Raw genomic sequence first — 27,401 nt, forward strand, 5'->3', positions numbered from 1 at the left:
AGGCCACGTCTTACCCTGATTTTGTGTTTCTGTTGCATTATTTCTCCCTATTCCATGACTTACCCTTTTTGATTCCTTTCATCTCTCCGTACCACTTGCCACACACCAAACACCATCCCATTCCTCCAGTCCTTCCAAGTACCTCTAAAATTGTGAGGAGCAATCTTTTCCTGAAGGTGGTAAACAACACAATTATAACATAGCAAAACATAAAAACTGACTTAAGTTGTATTATTATATACTTGTATGTGCACAGAACATCTCTGGAAGGATTCATTACCCAGACGGACATGGAGTCAGGGATGGCAAGGAGACTCTCATCAATCCAACAAATATCAATCGAGCATCTATTATGTGCCAAGTTTCATTCTTGGTACTTGGGATACATCAGTGAACAAAACAGACAATAATCACTGTCCCCGTGGATCTTAGATTTTGCTGAGAGGAGACAAACAGCAAGCAACAATAAATAAATAAGCCATACAGCATATAAAAAGATAATCAATGCTATGAAAAAGTAGATCAAGTAAGGGAGCTCAGGAGTGAAGGAGGTGGGGAACGTTACAGTCTTAAATAGGTGGACAAGAAGTCCATGCTGAGAAGGCGAGAAGGAGGTGAGGGATGGGTCCTGGAAGATAACCAGAGAGCAAGAATTCCAAGGAGAGGGAACAGCCAGTGTAAAGGCCACGAGACAGGAGTGCACCTGGTGTGTTAGAGGTGTGGCTGAACAGAATGAACAAGAGGGAGGGAGAGGACAAAATGTTAGAAAGGTAGGATGTGGAAGGCCATGGTCAGGACTTTGGGTTTTCTTCTGTGTAAGCTGGGAAGCCCCTGGAGGATTCTAAGCAAAGAAGTAACATGACTTACCTTGTGCTTAGCAGGATCACTCAGACTCCTCGGCTGAGCGTAGACTCCAGAGAGGCAAGGCACTAAAGCAAGGAGTCCAGTTAGAAGGTAGTTGCAGTGATTCAGGAGAGAGATGGTGGCTTCCACCAAGCTAGTGGCAGATTCTGGGTTTATTTTGCTATCAGGATTTCCTAATGGATTAATGGGAGCAAAACAGAAAGAGAAAGGATAGAAAGGCTGTGAATAGAATAGTTTGGGGGAAAAATGTTAAAAGTTGAATCTTGGATATGTTGATGTGTGGAGATTTATTAGAGAGTAAGTAGCTGGATACACTAGTCTGGAGTCTAGCAGAGTCGGGGGAGACAAAGTTGGGAGTCACTAGTATATATTGAAATTTAAAGCTGTGACATCAGATGAGCTGAGGAGTGAGACAGACAGACAAGGCTTAAGCACTGAGTCCAGGGCCCTCCAATATTAAGAAGAGGAGAAGAAAAGAACCAGCAAGGAACTGAGAAGGAGCAACTAGCAAACAAGAGGAAAATGAAGAGAGCATGGTGTCTTAGAAGCCAAGTGAAGAAAGCATATCAAGGAGGAAGGAGCAATCGGCTGTGGAAAATGCTGGTAAGAGGTCTAGTACAGTGGGCACTGAGAACTGACTATGTATTTTCACCATTAAGGTCAATGATTTAACCTTGAACAAGAACAGCTTTGTGGTGGAGGCAAAAGGACTGGAGAAGGTTAAACACATACATTCTCAATGAGGTATCTCCTTCAAGGCAGGGAACAGTTTATTTTGGGGGGATGAAACAAATCCTACTTTTTTCATGTATAAGCAAAGATAATCATATAGAATATAAAGCTATATAATATATCTGTGGCATTAAAAATTCAATAGGCGAGGAGACTATTAGGGAAAAAAAGGCCTAAAAATGGTCCTTAGGGGGACACAAAATTTTAAAAGCTTGAGAAACACTTGTTAAAGAGAGAATGCCAAGAGTGGAACTGGAGACAGAGAATATAAACAAAGCTTAAGTGAGTTTTGCTGTGCAAGAGATAAAAGAAACGGAGCAGTAGCCGGTAGACAAAGTGGGGTTAAGAGAAGCTTTAAAAATATTTAACACATTTAGAGCATATGAAGTGCTTATTGTAGGCCAAACACTGTTCCCAACCCTTTACAAATGTTATTCCCTCAACAACTCTATAGGTAGGTATCATTATCTTAATTTTGTAAATTGGGGAAGTTGAGGCACAGAGAATTAAAAAACTTGCCTGCCCAAGATTATGCAAATAGGGAGTGTTGGACCTGAGGTTTAAACAAAAGAAACATGGCTCCTGAATCAAAATTTTAGATTTATCTTTGATTCTTTTATATTTTCTGAATTTGCTCTCTTTATTTACTTTGCAAAAACAAAATGAGTGAATAGTCACACAATCATATATTTTCAAAAATTAGTATTTGTTATTTCTCCCCTAAAATCTTTCAGCCATTCTCTGCCACAGGGAATTCCTTATGGGTATATTGCTGTTTTCTTCATTCATGGGGTTCCCTCTCTCTCAGTGGACCCCCACTCTACTCTCGCTGTCAGCTTCCTAAATCCTAATTCTTATGACATATCCACAGTAATTTACTGTTGCCCAGTTAGATTCAGCCAGCAGTTTTACCTTTCTCAATCTAAAAGGGTATCAAAGCAATTCAAGGTGTTTTCCCTCACCTAAAAGCCACCCACTTCTAAAATGAAATTAGCCCCTCTCCTGGATAGTAGAAATGCAGCCAATCATTTCATTTAGTAAATTATAATTCCTCCCACTACACAGAAACCTCAACACTCCCCCACCCCAACTTAGCAGCATTTCTTCCCACAGCAAGTAATTTTATTAACATAACCTAAAAGTCATTTGGAGAAAAATAAAATAAAATAAAAATCCTTTGCTTTAATTAGCTGAATTTTTTCAGGAAAAAAAAAGATATTTGAAGGCTAAATTATTTGTATAATTGTCTTGAGTCTTCATTTAATGTAAAGGTTTATACCAAGTTAGAAGCAAAATAGTTTAATTCTGGTCGATGAGCCCTAACAAGCACTTAGGATGTATCCGTCTGTGACAAATTATTTTAATTAGGGTGCACTTTGTAGGGGCAAAACTTTTGTTTTTTATTTCTGATCTACAAGAGGCATATGTAATGGTTTGGTGAGAAAACAAAGGATTTTCTGAAGGGGCCAGTATATAAAGCATTCAGGGGGTGCCCTGTCAGAACACCCCAGCTCCCAGCCTCCTTCTCTTGTCTTCAGGTTTGTGGTGTCGGAGGAAGCAGCTCTTGTCACCTTCTCCTATAAATTTCCCCACTGGCCTCTGGAGCAACCCTACCCCAGTCCGAAAAAGGTGACTCGGTTCCAGGATCCAGCAGCCCTCCCCAGCTGTCACTCTCCCACTTCCGATTCATTTAGACTGGGTGGGGGCTGGGGAGGGCTCCAGCAAGATTCAGCCATGCCCTCTGGCACCCCAAGGCCCACAGATTTTTTCAGGGTATCTTTGTGATGCTTTGGAAATCTGTTTAAGAATGTAAGTGAAAGACATACTTCATAATTCTCCCTATCGCTCAGCTCTTAACTTAAAACCAAACACACCCAGTCACATTTCCAAAGACAAAAATTAGTTTCAGAGCCAGCGCTGTCATCCCAGAAAAAGCAGAAATATTTTTTTATTTAGTCCTATATTGTCATTCTTAATTTGTGAGGCTATCTTTCACATAAAGAGGTTAGGACTTTCTGCTACTGTGCAAAGTATGATTCCCTAAACCCCCTACTCTCAGCCTTTCAGAGTATGTTCCTCAGGTGTGCCATTGCAGAGCCACGCACCTCTAAATTACTGTCCCCGTCAGCTTCAGCCTACATTTAGAGTAACCATATGTAAGGAAAATGTTCAATTCCTGGCTAAGGATCATTCTCATCCTAGAGGATGCTAAACAGGCTTCCTTTCATCTGGTTTACATAATTTCTAGCTCTCTAATTGTACCTTCCCCCTTTTCTTCCCCAGTCAAGAATCATATATGAATAGAAATGTGTGGGAGTGATATTACTTTACAGATCGTTCCTAATTCCTGAACATAAATCATTAGCTAATCGCAGTACTTTGTTGTCAGTGGCAAATTACTTGTAATATATCTGACAACTGACAAATGATTGCAGGTGCATGGCAATTCCGTGGTAGAGAACTACTGAAGCAGAGAACAGAACGAGGGACCGTACACAGGCAGACAGGGTGGTTGGGTGAGTTAAATTTATGAACACTGAGCAGGAGGCAGCTTAGGAGCTTGACATACGGAACCAAAAGTGCCTGAAAGCTATTTTTGCCCTTTATTGACTTTACAACATTAGGCCAGTTGTCTCACCTTTTCTTCACCCTCGGTGTTCTCTTTGAAAGGGATAATGATATTATATTCTTCATGGTGGTAGTGTGAGAATTCTACAAGTGATAGTACAAGTAAAGCAGCAAGCATGAGACAAATCCAACAAGTACTGGTTACATCCAGTGATACACAACCCACACAGTCATAACCCTATGAGGGGGAAAAGGCACTGGGTTGAAAGTTTTCAAAATAGTTTCCACATTATTGATAAAAAAAAAACATTTAATTTAATTTGCACATCACACAGATGTTCTAATTTTAAAAAATATGAAGCTGATTTCATACTAGGGTGAAGCTATTGCCAGGGCAATAAAATGGTCCATATATCTTCATCTGTTATCTAGATGCCAGTGTGAAAGTATACAGCTTTGAAATCTGTCTTGGATCCAAGCTATTTGACTAACTGTTTTGAAGTTAGTCTGAAACTTATCCAGAACCCTTGGTACTGAGATAAATAGGTTTCTAAAGAGCTTAAAGTTTGTTTGGTTTTAAAATTCTTTAATTTTAAATAGTACAAAAATGTTTCAAAAACATTTTGCCTAAGTGGTCTCGTTTAAAAAATAGTTTGAAATCAAACGGGCTTTCACTGACTTAAAAAGTATGAGCATGTTATGCAAACCACATGAAATAGATTTCAAATCAAATAAGCTTAAGGAAACCATTCCAAATTCAATATTCTGAAATAGTGCCTGAGAGGTATAAATATATTGTTCCAAAAGTAACTTTTGAAGGAAAAACACTTTTGTAAGGTTTTCAAACTGTACAAAATACCCTTTTTCAATCCTGGATTTATTTAACTCTTGGCCTAGAAGACCCAAACAGTGAATGGGAATAGATTTCAGCAACTAAAAACCTGCAGAGAAGAACCGTATCAGCAGGAGGAAGGGACTTGTTTTCAGGTCAAACCCAAGTTTGAATTCCTGCTCTCGGTTCCACTGTGACCCCTTTTAGAACTGTAGTTTCTGTCTTAGGCTGGGCTCCCCCTCAGCCAGCAGAGCCTGGTCAAGGATTTTCATGCAGATAAGTATGGGAAATCGGCTAGACTAAAAAAGAAGTAAAACATGAAAAAGGAGAAAGCCATTCCAAAGGGGTGTTCTGGAATTGACCACCACTGAGGGTGCCTGGGCTCAGCCCTGCAAGGACCTTCTAGGGGGCTGTGTTGGATGTCCAAGGGACGGAGGAGGAGATAGTTATCGACTGGCTCCATTGGCCACTGGTCCAGGGTTTCCCCAAGGAGGATAACCCCTGCATATCCACTCCCAGATCTTTCCCTCTCCCTGCCATCTTCCAGGCCCCCAACACAGGATCTGCTGGCTCTCCTTGTCTCTACCCGCCCCCACCCTGCCCGCTACATCACGATCATCACAGACTCCTCCACTCGTGTCCTGATGAAAAAGGAGTAGCTATCTGAATGCCAAAGTAGGAAAAAATTTCTCTTTCCAGCTAACCTTACCCCCAAGTCAGGGGTATCCTCCACTCATCAGGGTCGGAGCCCAGGGCTTGGCTTCTTAAGGCTCACCCTGAGGCTGGGCAGGTGAGACAGCTTTCATCCTGATGTTGGGAGGGAAGGATGAACAAGTCCGATTCTAGCCACAAATCTAAGCCACATTCTCCCTTCCCCCTTCCCCATCTAATAAATCTGATACGCTGATATCTATCTGAGACTTCGATCTATTTCTCATTTGCTCTCCCCCCATTACAAGGTAAGCTCTACAAGGGCAGGGATCTTTGTTTGCTTCACTGGTTGGTGTGTCCCAAGTGCCTGGATCTGAGCCTGGCACAGAGAAGTGCTGAGTGGTTATTGTTTAATGCATGAATGAACCCACATGAGGAAGAGGCATGATGAGCACCTCCAGAAAACCCGTTTGACCAAAAATGGGCACTCCCTCAGCACCTTCTATTATAGCACTTAAACGCAACATAATCACTTGATATCAAATCTGGCTCTTATGTTGAATGGGGATTTTCTCTTCTATTTATCTTTGGTTTCCAAATGCAGAGTAGCATGGGGTCTGACCCCTAGAAGGTGCTCAAAACTGAAGTCTGAGTGAATGAAAAAGTAAAGGGATGCGATAATATTACATTTTCAATGTCTCCTTTTATAGCTAATGCCAGAGATTCTTTTGTTTCAAAGTTAGAATCTATGACTAATGAATCACTCCCAAGTTTTTCCCAGAACTCTAAAGAGAAGGAATGGAAAAACAAAATAAGTCAAAAGGAAAAAGTTCAAAGAATCTCTCCAATAGGCAAATGTAGACAACAGCTCTTAGCTCCTCAGCATCTGTTTTAAAAATCCAGGGAGGGTGTGTCGGTCAAAGCAAAGGGTATAAAGTTCTTTGAGAATTCATAAACATAATTATAAAAGCCATGATGCCAGTAAGGGTGAAAAGAGGATCCAGGAAAATAAGAATAGAGGGTACATTAGATAAGATTCTCTAGAGAAACAAAACCAACAGAATCTATGTGTATACATATTACATACACACACATTTAAAAAGATTAAGTTTTAAGGAATTGGTGTACACAATCGTGGGGACTGACAAGCCCAAATTCCATAAGACAGGCTGAATTCCATAGGGCCACAAATTTTGATAAGAGTTATGTAGAAGTCTTGAGTCCAAACTTCTTGAGGAAGCCAGTGAACTGGAAATTTAGAGAGGAGAAGAGGGTATAGTTTTGAGGTAAACTTTATTCTACTTCTGGAAACCAGAGTTCTTATTCTTAAGACCTTCAACTGACTGGATTAAGCCCACCCATATCATCAAGGGCAATCCCCTTTACTTAAAGTCTGCTAAGTGTAGATGTGAATCACTTCTACAAAGTACTGTCACCACCACATCTAGGTCAGTGTTTGACCAAACAGGATACCATAACATAGCTGAGTTGACAAATAAAATTCACCATCACAGAGGCTGGTAAAACCTTAAAGAATTATAGGGATGGCAAATGCACGACATTTATGGCAAATACTTTCCGTCAGCCCTCTCTTCCCACCTCTATCTCCTGTTGTGATGGTTTGAAGCTGTTATGTACCCCAGAAAATCATGTTCTTGAAGTTAATCCATTCCTGTGGGTGTGGATCCATTGTAAGTAGGATCTTTTAATGTGTTGGATCTTAACTGAAGATGTGACCCACCTTATTCGGGGTGGTTCTTAATCTTCCTACCAGGGTCCTTTATAAGGGAATGAAACTAAAGACAAAGAGAGGGAAAGCCTCGGAAGCAAGGAGGTGGAAGCAACGAAGCCTGGAAGAGAAGGGAGAAACTAGCAGATGCTGCCATATGCCTTGCCATGTGACACAGGAGTCCAGGATGGCTGGCAGCCAGTCTTCAGAAAGAAAGCATCATCTCTATGATGCCTGGATTAGGACATTTTCACAGCTTCAGAACTGTAAGCTTGTAAACTAATAAATTCCTGTTGTTAAAAGCCAGCCTATTTCCGGTATATTACATGTTAGCAATCAGGCAGACCAAAACATCTGTCATACTTGGTAGATGTCACTGATCAGAGTATTTGCTTCCATTGAGGCCTCAAAGTTCTTCCCAGTCAGCATGGCAGAAGAACTGTATTTGTTAGAGAGAACTATATCTGGTCTAGATCAAGAGCTCCCAAACCTGAATGAAGTTCAGACTCACCTGGGGAGTTTCCTAAGCATTCAGGTGCCTGGACCAAACCCCTGGAGATCCTGGTTTAGTGACTGGAATCTGAGTGCTTAAAAGTTTTCCCGTGAGGTGAGGAATATTTTATTACTAACATGGTTTAGAATTGTGGTGCATGGTCATAATAAAAAGCAGACCGTATATTTTTTTATTATTGTTTTTAAATCCTCTACAGGCAACACACCCCCTCGTTGCTTGTACCCAGACAGCTCCCACAGCCACACCCTGGCTATAGCACTGCAGAGAACTCAGCTTCCTGTGTAATTAACCCTTCAGTGGCGCAGACTAGAAACTCCATGAGGTTAGAGGACTCATCTGTCTTTAACCTCTCAGTATTGTATCACTGGCACCTACCAACCCTTGGCACAGCATAGGCTCTTAATAAGACCTAGTCAATGTAGGAAGGAGGAGCCAACTCAGGTGTAGATGTGGCTGTCTCAGACACCATTATTCCTTTCTACCCATCCCAACTGGGTCCACAGCCAAGACACCTGGATGTGAACCTGCATGGGCCTCAAAGGCATTCACAATGAAAAGAGAGAATACTAATAAGACAAGGTAGTTCATTTTTTTATTCATCTAAATATCTTCATTTTAAAATTTTTGAGACTATGATTATGTCCATGTGCGTGCATATATGTGTATGATACCGGGCCCTTTCTTCCAGTAAATCATGGTCCACAGCTGCACGTGTAGCTACTGAGCACTTGAAATGTGGCTGATGCAAACTGAAACGTGATGAAAGGTGGAAGCAGCCCATGTGTCCATCAACAGATGAATGGATAAGCAAAGTATGTATATAAGCAAAGTATGCATACAATAGAATATTATTCAGCCATAAAAAGGAATGAAGTTCTACATACTACAACACGTATGAACCTTGAAGACATCATGTGGACTGAAATAAGCCAAACACAAAATGACAAATCTTGCATGATTTCAACTTTTATGAAATACCTCGAATAAGCAATTTCATAGAGACAAAAAGTATATTACAGGTTACCAGAGGCTGGGGTGGGCAGGGATGGGGAGTTATTGCTTAATGGACTGTTTTAGTTTCCCGGACGGCTCAAGCAAACACCATGAAATAGGTTGGGTTCAACAGCAGGAATTTATCTGCTCACAGTTTTGAGACCAGAAGTCCAAGTCCAAATGAAGGCATCATCAGGGCAAAGCTTTCTTCTCAAAGCACTAGCATTCCGGGGCTGGCTGCTGGTCATCCTTGGCCCTGGACTCCTCTGTCACATGGCAGTGCACACAGCAGCCTCTCCTGGCCTCTCTCTTCTCTTCCAGGTTGTGTCAACCTTCAGCTTTTCACTTCCCCTGGCTTTCTCTACTCCTGCCTGAATTTCACTCTGCTTATAAAAGACTGCAGTCATAGAATTAAGACCCTGGGCGACACATTAACTGAAGTCATCTCATCAAAACACCCAATTTACAATGCACACGCACTGAAATGAATGAAGTTTAAGAGCATGTTCTTCTGAGTGACATACAGTTCCAAACCACTGCACGGGCATAAGTTTTTGTTTGGGGTGTTGAAAATGTTTTGGTAATGGATGGTGGAATGTTAGCACAATATTGTAAATGTAATTACTATCACTGAATCATGCACATGAAAGTGGTTAAGGGAAATTTTGTGTTAAAGATAGGTTCCCACCGGGCGGTGCGACAGTGACTCAGGGGCAGAGTTCTCGCCTGCCATGCTGGAGACGCAGGTTCGATACCCGGTGTCTGCCCATGCAAAAAAAAAAAAGCTATGTTACCACAATAAAAGCCTTTTTAAAAATGGAAATTGTGTAATTGCAAACTACACACCAGATTTCAAAGACTTAATATTTAAAAAAGAATGTAAAGTATCACAGTCATGTTTTCTGATGACATGTTGAAATTATAAAATTCTGGATAGATTGGCCTAATTAAAATATATTAACTGTTTTTTTAAAAGTCTTCCCATGAGGGGCGGGCCACGGTGGCTCAGCAGGCAGAATTCCTGCCTGCCAGGCCAGAGACCCAGGTTCGATTCCCGGTACCTGTCCATGCAGAAAAAAAAAAAAAAAGTCTTCCCATGAGGCTAATGATCAAGTTGGCTACAAGTGGAGTTGAACAGTAGGCAGAGACCAGACTCAGGAAAGAAGCTCAAGCAGCCTGAGTTTCCAAAAAGGGTTTTGTAGACACCACTTACCTCAATGGTTTTCAACCCAATTTTCTTGACCCACTGCTATACCACAAGTGCTCTGCTACTAAAAATAATTAAAATCAAGTTTTAGATTTAGTGCACTTTTAATAAAATAAAATACATTCAAGGATACTTCCTAACCAATGCTTATGAACTCAATATGCTTTCTTTTTTTAATAAACTTTTTCATTTTAGAATACTTTTTGATTTACAGCAGAACTGCAAAGATTGTACAGAGTTCCCATATGCCCCACACCCAGAATCTTTTATTATTAAAATTTAATATTAGTAAGGTACATCTGTCACAATTAATGAACCAGTATCAATATATGATTATTAACAAAATCCATACTTTATTCAGATTTCTTTAGTTGCCCCAGGACACCTCACCACAATTAGTCTCATGTCTCCTTAGGCTCCTCTTGGCTGTGACAGTTTTGTTTTGCTGACTGTGACAGTCTGAACACTCATCATGTGTTTGGCAGAATGCGTCTCGGGGGGGGATGTGCCTGATGTCTTTCTCACGATTAGACCAGGGTTCTGTGCTCTGGGGAGGAAGAGTCCAGAGTAAGGTGCAACGTTCATTGCATCATCTCCAGGGTACATCCTGCCAGCACGGCTCTTCACTGTCGGTGTTGACGTGGCCACGACCACCGAGCAGAGGCAGCGCTGTCAGGTACATCTACTGTGAAGTGACTCTTTCCCCCGTTTCCATACTCTACTCTTTAGAAGGAAGTCACAGTGCATCACCCACACTTAAGGAGTGGGGAGATGAACAAATGGGCCCCACTGTACAGAAGAAATGGAGGCAAAGAAAGGCTGAATAACTTTCCCAAGTTAGGTAGTAATAAATAAGTCTGGTAATCTGCAAAGCCAGGGTGAGAAGACCCAGGCTAGATCAATAGGTTTTTCTCATGGTCTTTTGGGAAGTCAACAGTAATTCACTTAGCACAGATGAGGGGAATACAGACTCCATTTGTCTTAGAAATAGCACAGGCTGGAAGTCAATAGACAGGGATTCCAGCTCTAAGTCCACCCCTGGCTGCTCAAGTGGCCTTGGGCACTGATTATCACCAGGCTTGAGTTTACTCCTCTGAGAGACAAGGAACAGAGTTTAGGAAGCTGGGCTCTGGTGCTTGAATCCCAGCCAAGCCACTTAACTATTTAACTGTGGGCAAGTGTTTTGCTATCGTTAAGTTTCAGCTTCCTCATCTGTGAAATGGTTGTAAGCAGGTCCATATTTCAGTCCACAAATTCATGTGAGTGAGAAATATTTTGTTTTCAGTATCTCAGCTTAACTTCTGCCTTCAACTCCCTTTGTGTCTGAATAGCATATATTCCCCTCAATCAATCCAGGGGTTTTCTGCCCTTTTACCCATAACCAAGTTCTGAGGGAGCTTATAAAGTGCTGAATAGCAGAGTGCCAGCTGTCCATACTGATAACAACAAAAGCACAAATCCTTTGATCCTTTTTCATAAGATCGGGTTGTCAGCCAGAGCAGCCCTGCTGCCCCCCACTCCCCATGCAACACTCTTTCTTTTCTGCTCTCTTGTCTGAGGCTCTCTCCATAACTGTCTTGACACATGTAGGTGTCCAGAATCCAGGCCACCTCGGAACCTGGAAAACTCTGTAAGGCCATCTAAGTTGCCATCTGCTGAGACAGATCATAGAGCTGCTCCCTCTCTCAGGATGCTGGCCACCTCTCTTGGACTGTGCCTGTGAAATGGAGCTTGTCACTTTGAGGTACACAGACCTCTCTGTGGTCAGGACCCACCCCTGGGTGTAGCTCCTTCCCAGAGACCCACCATGGAGGTCTGGAGCTACGTGCCCCAGAAACACATGTTCTTAAACTTATGCCATTCCTGTGGATGCAAACCCTTGTAAAGAGAACCTTTGGATGAGGTTACTTGAGTTAAAGTATGGCCCAGCTGAACCAGGATGGGTCTTAATCCTATTACTGAAAGACTTATAGGGAAATGTTTTGGGGTGCTAATGCTGCCGGACCGCAATATACTAGAAATACATTAGCTTTTTCAATGGGGAATTATTAGCTTACAAATTTACAGTTCTAAGGCCATGAAAATGTCAAAATTAAGACATCAACAGGACTATAACTTCTCTGAAGCCAGCATCTTGGGCATGTCTGTCACATGGGAAGGCGCATGACTGGCTTCTGCTGGTTCTTCTCTCCCAGGTTTCCCTGCTTTCAGCTTCTGGCTTTAGTAGCTTCCTCTCTCAGCTCATCTGGGGGCTTTTTCTTTCCAAACTTCTCTGGATGTTTCTCTCTGAGCTCCTCTGGGTGTTCCTCTGAAATCTCTGAGCTTTTTCTGTCTTTTATCCTCTCACAAGAGGACTCTAGTAAAAGGATTAAGACCCACCTTGAATGGGCTCGATCACATCTCAATCGAAATAACCTAACCAAAAGGTCCTATCCACAAGAGCTCTGCACCCACAGGAATGGATTAAAAGAGCATGGCATGGGCTTTTAAACACATCTCTAAGAGGAGAAGGAGCCAAGATGGCAGGTTAGAGAGGTGTGGGATTTATTTCATCCTTAAACGGCCAGGAACAGTACAAAACAACTGCTGGGGCCATATCTGTGACCAGACACACAGCGAACCCCAGTCTGGACCAGCTGGACTGGCTGCGAGCCCCCCAGAACCATGCCGGCGCCCCTCCCCACAGGCTGCTCCCCAGAGGGGAAAGGAAAGGGACTTTACTAACAGCAAGGAGCTGAGCAATCAAGCTCAAATTTGTGGAATTAATTAACAAATTTTGACTACTAAAAATAGGCCCCCAGATCAGCTGAACCTCGAGTAAAAGCTGAGGTTGCTGGTTTTTGCCCCAGCGCAGAGGGAGCAGGGCTGACAGAAAAAAAACAAAACAGTTTTTTTCGGATCAGACAGCACGAAATACTTGAAAGGGTCTGGGCCCTGAAGGAAAGGAGGGGGCACACAGGACCTGAAGGTACACAAAGTAACATATCAATTTATGCTCCTGATTGGCAAATCCAAGGAACAGGGGTCCTGCTCTGAAAAGGGTTTTTCTTTTCTTTTTTGTGGCTGTGTTTCTACGGCTTGACTGCTCTTTGGATACAGCTGCAGGGGTTCTCAGGCTCCAACTGCCCCAGGCAAGGGCGAAATTAAGCTTGTCTGAGAGTTTGTCTGGAGCCTGTGCCATCCCTGGGAGAGGGGTAGGGAGGTGGATTCCCTCCTTCCCTCAAGGAACTCAGACCCCAGGGTCTGGAAAAGAGAAGCAATTAAAGCCAGCCTATACCCTCTCCTCTGTCTCCACCACGTCCCAGCAGGGAGAGTCTGCTGAAGTTACAGGTACTGCATCACATTATGCTGGTGGGACCTGCAAGCAGACAAGCACCACATACTGGGCAGGATAAGAAAACCATAGTCCAGAGACTTCACAGGAAAGTCTTTCAACCTGCTGGGTCTCACCCTCAGGGAAAACTGATACAGGTGACTCTTTCCTCCTGAAAGGAGGCCAGTTGGGTCTGGGAAAATCTGACTGGAGTCTAAAATACCTAAGTAGACCCTTTGAATGGGATAAAAAAAAAAAAAAAAAGGCACCATACAAGCAGGGCAAGAAACAAGAAAACAGGAACTGAAAAATTCTGATCTGTTAAACAAAGCCTAAGCTAGAGGTCTAGAATAAACTGAACTGAATGTCAAAGAACAGACAGACAAAGCCATCCAGCAAGAAAATCCTAGGTAAAAAAAGTGAAACAATCTCCAGAATAAACTAATTAAGGAAAGTAAATGCCTAGACGCCAGCAAAAAAATAATGAATCATACTAGGAAAATTGAAGATATGGCCCAGTCAAAGGAACAAACCAACAATTCAAATGAGATGCAGGAGCTGAAACAATTAATTCAGAATGTTCAAACAGATATGGAAAACCTCATTAAAAATAAAATCAATGAATTGAGGGAGAATATAAAGAAGGCAAGGGGCAAACAAAAAGAAGAAATTGAAAGTCAGAAAAAACAAATCACAGAACTATGAGAATGAAAGGCACAGGAGAAGAGATGAAAAAAAAACAACAGAAACCTACAATGTTAGTTTACACAAGACAGAAGATAGGATTAGTGAACTGGAAGATGAGACATCTGAAATTCAACAAGCAAAAGAAAATATAGGGAAAAGAATGGAAAAATATGAGCAGGGACTCAGGGAACTGAATGACAACATGAAGCATATGAATATACGTGTTGTGGGTGTCTCAGAAGGAGAAGAGAAGGGAAAAGGAGGAGAAAAACTAATGAAGAAAATTATCACTGAAAATTTCCCAACTCTTATGAAAGAGCTAAAATTACAAATCCAAAAAAGTGCTGCATACCCCAAACAGAACAGATCCAAATAGATGTACTCCAAGACACTTACTGATCAGAATGTCAGATGTCAAAGAGAAAGAGAGAATCTTGAAAGTAGCAAGAGAAAAATAATCCATCACATACAAGGGAAGCCCAATAAGACTATGCAAAGATTTCTCAGCAGAAACCATGGAGGCGAGAAGACAGTGGGATGATAAAAATATTTAAGTTACTGAAAGAGAAAAACTGCCAAACAAGAATTCTATATCCAGCAAAACTGTCCTTCAAAAATGAGGGGGAAATTAAAACATTTCCAACAAAAGAGCATGGCATGGACTATATGTGTGTGAAGATTTCTCAATAAAAATATTTTTAGTGAAAAAAAAAAGAGCATGGCCTTTTCCAGGGTACATAACAGCCTCAAACTAACATAGGAAGATAACAGAGAGAAAGCCACCCAGGGAGAAGCCAGAAACTTGATGTCAATAGAACCAAGAAGAGAAAGGAAAAGCCAGGAGGGCCTGACATGAGCATTGCCATGTGAAAGAAAAGTCAAGGACCAAGGGTCAGGGAAGCCAGTCCAGAGCACCACCGTTTTCTGGGACAGAGCATCACCATCACTTCAATTACACCTTGATTTTGGATTTCTCCTAGTCTCAAAACCATGAGCCAATAAATTTCCAGTTTTTAAATCAACCCAATGCATGGTATTTGCTTTAGCAGACAGGAAATTAAAATACCCACTGTGTCAGTCAGGGTTCCCTAGAGAAACAGAACCAACAGAAGAGATCTGTAAATCTGGGATTTATAAAGGTGTCTCATGCAACCATGGGAATGGAAGAGTCCAAAATCCACAGGGCAGGCTGTCAGGCTGGAGGTTTCGGTGAAGTGTCTGGACAAACTCCAAAGGAGAGGCTCGCTGGCTGAAGAAGCAGCAAAAGAGTCTCTCTTTTCCCTTAAGAGACTTTGACTGATTGGATTATCTCACTGGGGAAGATGCACCTTCATTGAACACAGATGTAATCAGTCACAGATGCAATCAACTGACTGATGATTTAGTTCACCAGCCAGGAAATATCCTTGCAGCAGCAGTTAGGCCAGTGCTTGCCTGACCAGACAACTAGACATCATCACTTGGCCAAGTTGACACTAGAACCTAACTGTGCTGGTTTGAAAGGAAGCATGCTCCCTAAGAAAAGCCATGTTTTAACATAAATCCCAGTTCATAAAGGTAGAATAATCTCTATTCAATACTGTATGTTTGAAACTGTAATGAGATCATCTCCCTGGTTGATGTGATTTAGTTAAGAATGGTTGTTAAACTGGATTAGGGGATGACATGTCTCCACCCATTTGAGTGGGTCTTGATTAGTTTCTGAAGTCCTATAAAAGAGGAAACATTTTGGAGAATGAGAGATTGAGAGAGAGCAGAGAATGCCGTAGCACCACGAAGCAGGGAGTCCACCAGCCAGCGACCTTCGGAGATGAAGAAGGAAAATGCCTCCTGGGGAGCTTCATGAAACAGGAAGCCAGGAGAGAAAGCTAGTAGATGACGCCGTATTCACCATGTGCCCTTCCAGCCAAGAGAGAAGCCCTGGCTGTGTTCGCCATGTGCCGTCTCGCTTGAGAGAGAGACCCTGAACTTCATCGGCCTTCTTGAACCAAGGTATCTTTCCCTGGATGCCTTTGATTGGACATTTCTATAGACTTATTTTAATTGGGACATTTTCTCGGCCTTAGAACTGTAAACTTGCAACTCATTAAATTCCCCTTATTAAAAGCCATTCCGTTTTTGGTATATTGCATTCCAGCAGCTAGCAAACTAGAACACTAACCAACATCAACAATCTTTTCAGTTCCCCTAAACCCACTCCTCTAAGCCCAGGAAAACATTTCCTGGGGTGGGAAAGTGTTGCTTTGCACTTACTTATGAAGTATGCTCCAAAAATTTGTTTTTAACTTCTTTACTGTATAACATATATATATACAAAGCAAAGAAAGATAAAAGCAGTTATTTTCAAAGCACTCCTCAACAGTAGTTACAGGGCAGATCCCAGAGTTTGTCACGGGCTACCATATCATCATCTCAGAATTTTCCTTCTAGCCGCTCCAAAACATCAGAAGCTAGAAGGAATACTTTTTTAAATATCACAATCAACCTTTTTTGAAAAATAACATATATACAAAAAAGCAATGAATTTCAAAGCACAGCACAACTAATTAGTTGTAGAACAGATTTCAGAGTTTGGTATGGATTACAATTCCACAATTTTAGGATTTTACTTCTAGCTGCTCTAAGATAATGGAGACTAAAAGAAATATCAATATAATGATTCAGCAATCATACTCATTTGTTAAATCCTACCTTCTCTGTATACTACTCCACCATCACCTTTGATCTTTCTCCTACTTTTTTTTTTTAACTTTTTTATTGTATAATATAACATACATACAAGGCAAAGAAGAAGAGAGCAATAGTTTTTAAAGCACTCTTCAACAAGATCCCAGATTTTGTCATGGGCTACCATACCATCATTTCAGATTTTTCTTTCTAGCTGCTCCAGAATAGAGGAGGCTAGAAGGAATTAATATTTTTTTTATCATCACAATTGACTTTTTTCTTTTTTGTGAAAAATAACATATATACAAAAAAGCAATAAATTTCAAAGCACAGCATGACAATCAGTTGTAGAACAGATTTCGGAGTTTGGTATGGGTTACAATTCCACAATTTAAGGTTTTTGCTTCTAGCTGCTCTAAGATATTAGAGACTAAAAGAAATATCAATATAATGATTTAGCAATCATAGTCATTTGTTAAACACTACCTTTGCTGTATAACTCCATCATCCTTTGATCTTTACCCCACTCTTTAGGGGTATTTGGGCTATGACCATTCTAAACTTTTCATGTTGGGAGGGGTTATCAATAATAAGGGGTAGGGAGATGGAACTAGCTGTGTTCTGGAAAGGCTGGGCCCTCCAGGTTTCAGGACTTACCTGACCCAGGGACCCATCTGGAGGTTGTAGGTGTCTGGAAAGTTACCCTAGTGCATCGAACCTTTGTAGAATCTTATGTATTGCCCTAGGTGTTCTTTAGGACTAGCTAGAACAGTTTTCATTGGGGTTTGGCAAGTTATGATAGGCAGCAATGTCTAACTGAAGCTTGCATAAGAGTGACCTCCAGAGTAGCCTCTCAACTCTATTTGCACTCTCTCAGCCACTGATACCTTATGTGTTGCACTTCTTTTCCCCCTTTTGGTCAGGAAGGCATTGTTGATCCCTCGGTGCCAGGGCCACACTCATCCCTGGGAGTCATCTCCCATGCTGCCAAAAAGACATTCACCCCTGGATGTTATGTCCCACGTAGGGTGGTAGGCCATGGTTTCACTTGCAGAGTTGGGTTTAGAGAGAGTGAGGCCACATCTGAGCAACAAAAGAGGTCCTCCAGAAGTAACTCTTAGGTGTACCTATAGGTAGGCTAAGCTTCTCCACAACAAAAAGAGCTTCACAAGAGCAAGCCTCAAGATCAAGGGCTTGGCCTTTTGATTTGGGTGTCTCAATGCTTGACACAGTATCAGCGGTTTCCCTGGTGGTGAATTTTAATAGTTTCATATCTTTTCTCCCATCCCTCAAGGGACTTTGCCAATACTTTTTTATTATCTGCTTTATATATTCTGGGATGTAGCCAGGCATTACATTAAGCAATATAGGATTAAAGATCCTCATTCTTTTTCTTGTGTCCAAATCTTTCATCTCTGCTTTCAGGTTCCCTCAAAGGCCCAGGCTTTTGAAATACAAAAGCCAGGAAAATATTTTTTCTCTCCCTAATCTGCAATCTCATCTCCTTTCTGCGGTCATAGAATGGTCCAACTGCTTGGATGGGAGAGGAAGACATGGAGGAAAGAGAGGGCAAAGAAGCATTAAAAAATGGGAGAAAAATGGAAATGACCTATTAATATTCAAAAATATTTTCTTTCAATAATAGTACTCATTTTATTGGTTTATAAAATAAGAGGATTTAATATGGAGTTACTAAATGACAAAATTTCTAAGATTTCTCCCATTTTAAACTTCTAAGTTCTAAAGATGCCTGATCAAAAGCATATTCTGCCATTGTGGAAAATAGTTTGGTGGTTCCCTCAAAATTTAACACAGAATTACTATATGACCCTTCAATTCCACTAGTAAGTGTATACCTCAAAGATGTGAAAACAAGTGCTCAAACAAGTATATACACATATAGCAGAACTATTCAGAACAGCCCAAAAGTGTAAACGGCTCAATGTCCATCAATGGATGAATGGATCAACAAATTGTTGTATACATATACACTAGAATATTATTCAGCCATAGAAAGGAATGAAGTACTGATACATGCTACAATGTGGATAAACCATGAAAACATTATGCTAAGTGAAAGAAGCCAGACACAAAAGGTACATATTGTATTATTCCATTTTTATGAAGTTTCCAGAATAGAGAAATCCATGGAGACAGAACACAGATTGTTGGTTACCAGGGGCTGTGGGAGGGGGAACAGGGAGAAACTGCCTAATGGGTAAGGAGTTTAACTTCGGAATGATGGAAATGTTTTGCAACTAGATAGAGGGGGCGGCTGCACAACTAAATACCACTGAGTTGTTCACTTTAAAATAGTTAATTTTGTTATGTCAACTTCAACAAACTAGTTTAAAAAAAATAGAATAAGTACAGCATGTGTCGAGAGATCTTCTTTTACCCCTCCAGATCCATCCTCCTTCTCCCTCCACCCTCTCCAAAACTGGCAGGCTGACCAGCAAGGATCACAGCACAGAATTTCATGACCTCTGGCTTCCAGCTGCTTTGACCCTGAGGAGCCCGGGCAGATTTGGAGGGAGACTGGGAATGTGTTCCTGACTTCTTCCCTGAAAAGTCTTCTTGAGTTAGCTGGTCTGTTCACAAAAGCTCATTGCTCCTCCCTGAGCCACCAGCTCCACTCTCTCCCTCTTTCCTACCAGACCTTGTGGTAGCAACAGCTCAGCTCCTACTTAGGTCCATGTTTTTGCACTATTCCTAGTGGTTTTCCAGTACCCATACCTTTGTGAATAGCCCCTTTTAAAATAAAAACCTTCTTGGGTTATCATCTGTTTTCTGTAGACCTGGGACAATATGATGGACCAAATCAGTTGTTCTTAGCAGCCACAAGCTTGTACTGGTGCACTGGAGAAAGCAGATGGAAGAGACCGTCTACAGATGTCTTCTAAGGCATATTTCTTATGTTATTTCATTTTAGGATGAATAACTAATTCCAAACATAAATATATATTGAAGGAGAGGGACAATTACAACTAGCTCAGGAAATCAACCTGTAGCAAAATATCTGTCATATGAGAAAAGAAAAGGCTTTCAATATAGCTTTCAGACTGGAGCAAACATAAAAGAGAAGTAGATATAATTCATTTTTAGTCTAGTGGTTCTCAAAATGTCATTCTTTTTCAACTACACATCTTGTCTGAGGACAGATTTTCTTCAGACATGTCAATGAAAACAACATATCACAACAGCCCAAATGCTGAAGCAGAGACAAACATCCCACAGACCTGTGAACATATAAAATTTTGCAGTTCTTCTGACTAAATTTTTTTGTTGTTGTTTTGGAAAAAATATTGTTTTGGTTTGCTAAATGCTTCCAGAAAGAAATACACCAGAAATGGAATGGCTTTTGAAATGGGAATTTATTAAGTTACAAGTTTACAGTTCTAAGGCCTTAAAAATGTCCAAACTAAGGCATTCAGATAAAGATAATTTGACTCAAGAAAGGCCAATGTCTCACATGGGAAGGCACATGGCTGGTATCTGATGGTTTCTTGTTCCCAGTTCCAGCTTCTGATGCCAGTGATTTCCTCTCTAAGCATCTGTGGGCCTTCACTTAACTCCTCTGGGACATAACTCTGGGTCCCAGCTTAATTAGCATCTCATGGGAAGGCATATGGCAAGGTCTACTGGGCTCTGCATCTCCAAACATCCATGTTTAGGCCTCTGCTCTCTCTGTCAGCACTCCAAGCATCTTCAAATGTCTGCGTCTCTGTCAGCTCTGAGCTCCTGTCACCTCCTGGGGCTTCTGCATTTCCAAATGTCTGCATCTATATTAGTTCTGAGCTTTTTCCAAAATGTCTCCTCTTTTAAAGGATTCCAGTAAACTAATCAAGACCCACCTTGAATGGGCAGAGTCACATCTTCTAATCAAACCTACAATAGTGTCACGTCTCCATGGAAACAAGGAATCAAAGTTTCCACCCCACAACATTGAATTAAGATTAGAAGAACAAGGTTTTTCTGGGGTACATAACATTTCAAACCAGCATATATATGTTTTATTAAAATTTCATTTATGTTATGTAATGGGTTATCATTCTTTTTAAATGACTTAATATTTTATAATTATTCAGTTTTTGTTCCTAATGTGGTAAACATCAATAGATATAACCCACATAAACAAAAGCTCCTTGAAGTTTTAAATTAATTTTAAGGGCGTAAAAAGTTTCTGAGACCAAAATGTTTGAGAACCACTGATTTAGTCACTAACCATTCTTTGAACATCTGTGATATGCTAAAGTCTGTTGACCATATGTGGGATGAAAAGAAGAGAAACTCAGAATCCTTGCCCTTAGGAGCTCACATCTAGAAGAGATGTTGAAATGTATAGTCACTTTAGATTTCCTTGTCTAAACACTCAAATGAGGCTGCACAAGGGCCATCCAGGAATCCTACGTAGGTGTAACCCTTCAGGCAGATAAAGTGTCACCATATCTCCAAGACTCCTCTGACTTCCCAGACTGAGAATTAAGGGGTGGAGAACAAAGACACAGGGAGACAAGGCAGGGAAAGTCAAACCAGGCTGAGGGGATTAGCTCGTTCAAATAACCCAAGGCAGGAAGGTGTTGGCATGCTCAGGGAAGAACAAAGATTGTTTAACTTCTGGTGTGAGGACCACACAAGCAGCAGCTGGTGGGGAGTTGAACTCCTAAAACAAAGAAAGAAAAAAAATAGATGTTGTGAAATTTTTCTTTCTTTTCCCTGATTAGCAGATGATAATAATTAACTTCCCCATGTCACAGAGGAAATGGGCACCGATGACTCAACAGAGATGACCCATGGAAAGGGAACTGGAGCTGTGAAATCTGAGTCAGGCAGGGCTCTTCACACTAAGTCCACATGGAGAAATCTTTGTTTAATGGAAGTAATTTTTATACTTTTATATTCAAACAAACATACATTATGGCCTGGAACATAAAATTCGTGTGAATTTTTAAGACAAAGCTTAAAGAAACAACCTGTTTACCACAGACTGCCTTGGGTGCCACGGGTGCATTTATAATCTTCAGCGACTATGGGAACTTCTGTAGAGAAGTGTGCCTAGCACTATCTGAATGCGAATAATCACTCGTCCACTGCTTCTACCCTTTAATAGGATCACATCCTCGGAAATGTCCACATCCTTCCTCCATGTCGTACTTCCATTATGCTCGCCAGGCAAGTTTATTTGTATTTAGGCTTCAGATTTGTGTCGCAAGGCAGCTAAAATGGCTCCCATGACCCCTTTCTAGTGGTGTTCATGCCCTCAGGTGACCCCCTCCCCTTATGTGTGGGCTGCACCTAGCTTCTAATTAACAGAATATGACAAAGGGCTGGGGACCTTCTCCAACTGGAGGTCAGGAGAAACCTGGAGGCAGGGCACCCACGAACATATGCCAGATTCCTGATCCATAGGAACTGGCTGATTAAAAAATGTTGCCGTTGCTTTTAAACCACTACATTTGGAGTAATTTGTTTCACAGAAATAGATAACTAATATATTAAAAGCCAATTCCAAGATTAGGTTACAAAAGACTGTGACTTCTATCTTGTTTGCATCCTCTGCTCTCTCATGTGCTCACTTAGAACCACTCCAGGGCAACCATCCTGAGCTGCCCCAGGGAGAGGCTCACCTGTCAAGGAACTAAGATCAGCCGATGGCTGACAGCAAGCCAGAAACTGAGGCCCTCTATGCCACAAACATCCCACAAGGAACTGAATCTTGGCAGCCACCACCGGGAAGTGCATCCTGCCCCAGCTGAGCCTTGAGAGGTGGCAGTCCAGATGATACCCAACTGAAGGTCAGGAGAGACCTGGAGGCAGGGCACCCACAAACCTATGTCAGATTCCTGATCCATAGGAACTGGTTGATTAAAAAATGTTGCCGTTGCTTTTAAACCGCTACATTTTGGAGTAATTTGTTTCACAGAAATAGATAACTAACATACTTTCTTCTGCAAGGTTGCACATTGATAAAAAAAGATATCTTTGCCTTTAATAGGAAAGGACAAAATCTTGTGCTCTGCCAGGCTGGGAATGATCCAGATAATACAGCAGGTTGGAACTGCGGGAAATCCATTTCTTGGGAACAAAAATTGCCATGTCCATTGTCTTTCTCCAAGGCAACTATGAAATCTAGTTTTTGACATGCTTTATCCAATTATGTACCAACTTCTGTAATTATATAAATACAACAACACTGTATGTTTAAGTGTTTCCATTCCAAGAACTGCCACTATTCATTTGAATTCTCCACTCTCTCTTCTCTTGCCTTAAAAAATTGAATTAACAGGCAACTGCTTGTCAAGACTGGCATCCTCCTTCTCAGTGAAGAAGACTCGGAACACAAAAGAAGTTTTTATGTCTTTATTTTCCCTCGTCAATTTCTCTCCTATCTTTCTTGAGATACCTTCTCTCCCTGCCCATGCTTGTTATTTAGAGTAGGAACTAATAAGAGACTTTGCCTTAGACCTCCCTTTTCTGTTAGGGTTTCCGATTTTTGGCTGCATCTGGGTGTATGAGGCATGTTGGATGAGAGAGAGAGCAAGCATTGGATACAAAATGGGATGGCACTAGGGGTGAGGGAGCCTTCCAACCCACACAGGCTGTGTCACTCCCAGCCTCCTAGAAGCAGACTCCAAGATAAGATTAAACATGCAAGGACTGCACAGGGGAAACCCTATGAGAGAAATGGGGGAGGGAGTTAGAGAAAGCTGGGCAAGCTATGGGACAATGATGTGTTTGACCTTGAATGAAGAAGAGAGGAAAAGGTGGTTGGGGGGAAGAATCCCAGACCACCATGCAGTGAAAGATGGGTTCGGTAAAGCCAAAGTCGGCTGTTGGAGGAGTCCTGCATCTCCCAGGAACAGGTCTACCTCAGCACCCCTGCTCGTCAGGCAGAGACTTGGAGCAGTCCATGGGAAGCTCGGCTTTGGCACAGCTTCCCTTGGCACAGGGATGGATTTCAGAGTACAGCAGCTGGGCCCTTGGTCAATGAAGCTCTGTGTAGTTAGAGGTCTACAAGGACCCTTCTCTTGGCCACCAAAGAATGACAGCCCATCTTTAATATTTTTAACACTCAATTTTTTTTATTAATTGGAAAAAATATGATCTTTACACTGTCTCTAAACAAGCAGAACTGTACCATGTTTCATGATTTATATAGCTTATTTTGGGGGTTATCACATTTCCTGTTCGTTTGTTCATTTCTTCTTTTATATGCTCAACAATACTTTGGAGAGTCTACCTGTCACTAGTGAATAAGTGCTACACCTAGACAGCTGGGGAAATGTCTTGTTTTAGGAGAGACTGGCAACAAAAGTATGAACAAAGGGTAGTGCGACAGTGTCTCAGTGGCAGAATTCTTGCCTGCCATGCCAGAGACCCAGCTTCAATTCCCGGTGCCTGCCCATCCAAATAAATAAATAAAGTAAAATAAAATAAAGTACGAACAAAAAAATGAAGACATTCCAGAAAGAGCTAACTCAATCCAGCTCAAACTTTTCCAATAAACTGAGGAAAAAGGAACTCTACCTAACTCATTTTATGAAGCTTATATCATTTAATAGCAAAACCTGGTAAAGATACTATAAGAAAGGAAAACTACAGGCCAATCTCCCTAATGAACATAGATGCAAAAATTCTCAATAAAATATTAGCAAATCGAATCCAACAACACATTAAAAGAATTATACACCATGACCAAGAGGGGTTTATATCAGGAATGCAAGGAGGGTTCAACACAAGAAAATCAATTAATGTAACACAGCACATTAACAAATCAAAAGGGAAAAAAATCACATGAACATCTCACTGATGCTGAAAAAGCATTCGACAAAATTCAGCATCCTTTTCTGATAAAAACACTCTAAAAGATAGGAATCAAAGGTAACAACCTCAATATAATAAAGGGAATATATGAAAAACCGATAGCCAGCATCATACTCAATGAAGAGAGAATGAAAGCCTTCTGGCTAAGATCAGGTACAAGACAAGGATGCCCACTGTCACCACTATTATTCAACATTGTACTAGAAGTTCTAGCTAGAGCAATCAGGCAGGACAAAGAAATAAAAGGCATCCAAAATGGAAAGGAAGAAGTAAAATTCTCATTATTTGCAGATGATATGACACTATACTTGGAACATCCTGAGGAATCTACAGCAAAGTTACTTGAGCTAATAAAGAAATTCAGCAAGGTGGCGGGATATAAAATTAATGTGCAAAAATCAGTAGCATTTCTATACACAAGCAATGAGCTAGCTGAGGAGTCAGCTAAGGAAAAAATTCCATTCAAAATAGCAACTAAAAGAATCAAATACTTAGGAATGAACTTAACCAGGGATGTAAAGGACTTGTACACAGAAAACTATATAACATTCCTAAGAGAAATTAAAGGACATCTAAATAGGTAGAAAGACATTCCCTGCTCGTGGACAGGAAGGCTAAATATAGTTAAGATGTCAATTCTCCCCAAATTGTTCTACAGATTCGACACAATACCAATCAAAATTCCAACAACCTACTTTGAAGATTTGGAAAAGCTAACTACCAAATTCATCTGGGAGGGAAAGAAACCCTGAATAGATAAAAGCATCCTATAAAGGAAGAATGAAGTGGGAAGATTAATACTCCCTGACTTTAAAACCTATTATAAAGCCACAGAGGTCAAACAGCATGGTATTGGCACAAACACAGAAGCATTGACCAATGGAACTGAACTGGGATGCAGAAATAGACCACCAAATCTATGGTCAACTAATTTTTGACAGGGCTCCCATATCCTGTGAACTGGAATAAAATAGTCTTTTCAATAATTGGGCATGGAAGACCTGGATATCAATAGCCAAAAGAATGAAAGAGGTTCCCTATCTTATACCCTACACAAAAATGAACTCAAAGTAGATCAAACACCTATATATAAGAGCTAGCATCATAAAGCTTCTACAAGAAAATGTAGGGAAACATCTTCAAGACTTATTAATAGGACGTAGCTTCCTAAACTTTACACCCAAAGCACAAGCAACAAAAGAAAAAATAGAAAAATGGGAACTCCTCAAAATCAAATACTTCTGCACGTCAAAAGATTTTGTCAAAAAGGTGAAGAGACAGCCAACTCAATGGTAGAAAATACTTGAAAATCACACATATCAGACAAAGGCTTGATTTTCTGTATATACAAAGAAATCATACAACTCAACAACAAAAGAACAAACAATCTAATTATAAAATGGGCGAAAGATATGAATAGGCATTTTTCTGAAGAACAAATACAGATGGCTCAAAAGCACATGAAGAGATGCTCATTTTCACTGGCTATAAGGGAAATGCAGATCAAGACTACAATGAGATACCATCTCACATCTATAAGAATGGCTGCTATTAAACAATCAGGAAACTATAAATGTTGGCGAGGATGTGGAGAAACTGGGACACTTGTGCACTGCTGGTGGGAATGCACAATGGTGCAGCCACCATGGAAGACTGTTTGGCAGTTCCTTAGGAAACTAAATATTGAGCTGCCTTATGACCCAGCAATAGCACTACTTGATATATACCCAGAAGAACTGAAAGCAATGACACAAACAGACATCTGCACACCAATGTTCACAGCAGTATTATTCACAATCGCCAAAAGATGGAAACAAACCAAATGCACATCAACAGAGGAGTGGATTAATAAAATGTGGAAATACATACGATGGAATATTATGCAGCAGTAAGACATAATGACGTCATGAAGCACATGACAAGATGGATGAGCCTTGAGGACATAATGCTGAGCGAAATTAGCTAGACACAAAAGGACAGATACTGTATGATACCATTTTTATGACCAGCATAAAAGTATAATCAGAGACTTATAATACAGAACACAGGGAACTTAGAGATACATAGAAGCTAGAGATGGGTGAACCGTTAGCCAATGAGGTTGAACTCCAATGCAAGGGAATAGATAGGAGTGAAGGTGATTTTCTAGTGGTTCTAGAAGTAATATTTCCATATTGAAGATGAATAAGATTGAAAAGGTTTGTATAGACCCACGTGTCCCACTGACTCAAGCTAGAAATACAAATGAGTTCTTGTAAGAATCACTTCAAAGATATGATTCTTGTATAACGAGTGTTTAAGTCCAGAGTACAGGGAGAAAACTGCTATTGCATGCTATGAGCTATGTCCAAAAGGAAACCATCAGCACTACCACAGCAACAGCAGAGGTAAATAATGGGATAAGGGACAAGAGTTAAGAGGAGGTTTAGATTTCCTATTTGGCGAGGGTATGTTTATGGGTTTTCTGTCTCTTTGGAACAATGAAATTATCTAAAATTGTGAATGTTGATGGACTGTGGACTTTGGGCCCTCTTCATGATGCCTGATGAATGCAGGTGGCTGAAGGATGCACTGACGGAGAAGTAGATTGGCAAACGATGGTGTATCCTTATGAACGAAGGCTGTGCTGCCACAAAAAGGAACAATGTCGTGAGGCATGCAATGATGTGAATGAACATGTGGGACATTTGTGAGACAAAATAAGCCAGAAATAAAAAACAATGGTATGTCACCTTTAGAAAATGCTTATAAGAAAACAGGGGCCAGATTGTAAGCTTTAAGAGCAGACACATTAAGTCCGGAGAGGTGTTTATTATTTCT

The 27,401-nt window shown here is 40.9% G+C and overlaps 1 protein-coding gene across 2 annotated transcripts in view; it reads right to left on the reverse strand.

Moving 5' to 3' along the window:
• Positions 1–27,401, reverse strand: part of PAMR1 (peptidase domain containing associated with muscle regeneration 1) — a 197,865-nt gene that overhangs the window by 123,541 nt on the left and 46,923 nt on the right. Inside the window, exon 1 of one of the 2 annotated variants that reach the window (XM_077114416.1) lies at positions 64–84. The exons of the other annotated variant lie outside the window; for it this stretch is intronic. Within the exon in view, the coding sequence (XP_076970531.1) occupies positions 64–82 (19 nt within the window). The 5' untranslated portion in view covers positions 83–84. Of the gene's footprint in view, positions 1–63; positions 85–27,401 lie in introns of those variants that run through there. 2 annotated transcript variants of the gene reach the window in all.

The sequence above is a fragment of the Tamandua tetradactyla genome, chromosome 8 (genome assembly GCF_023851605.1).
Source record: "Tamandua tetradactyla isolate mTamTet1 chromosome 8, mTamTet1.pri, whole genome shotgun sequence".
In the NCBI taxonomy this organism is placed as follows: Eukaryota; Metazoa; Chordata; class Mammalia; order Pilosa; family Myrmecophagidae; genus Tamandua; species Tamandua tetradactyla.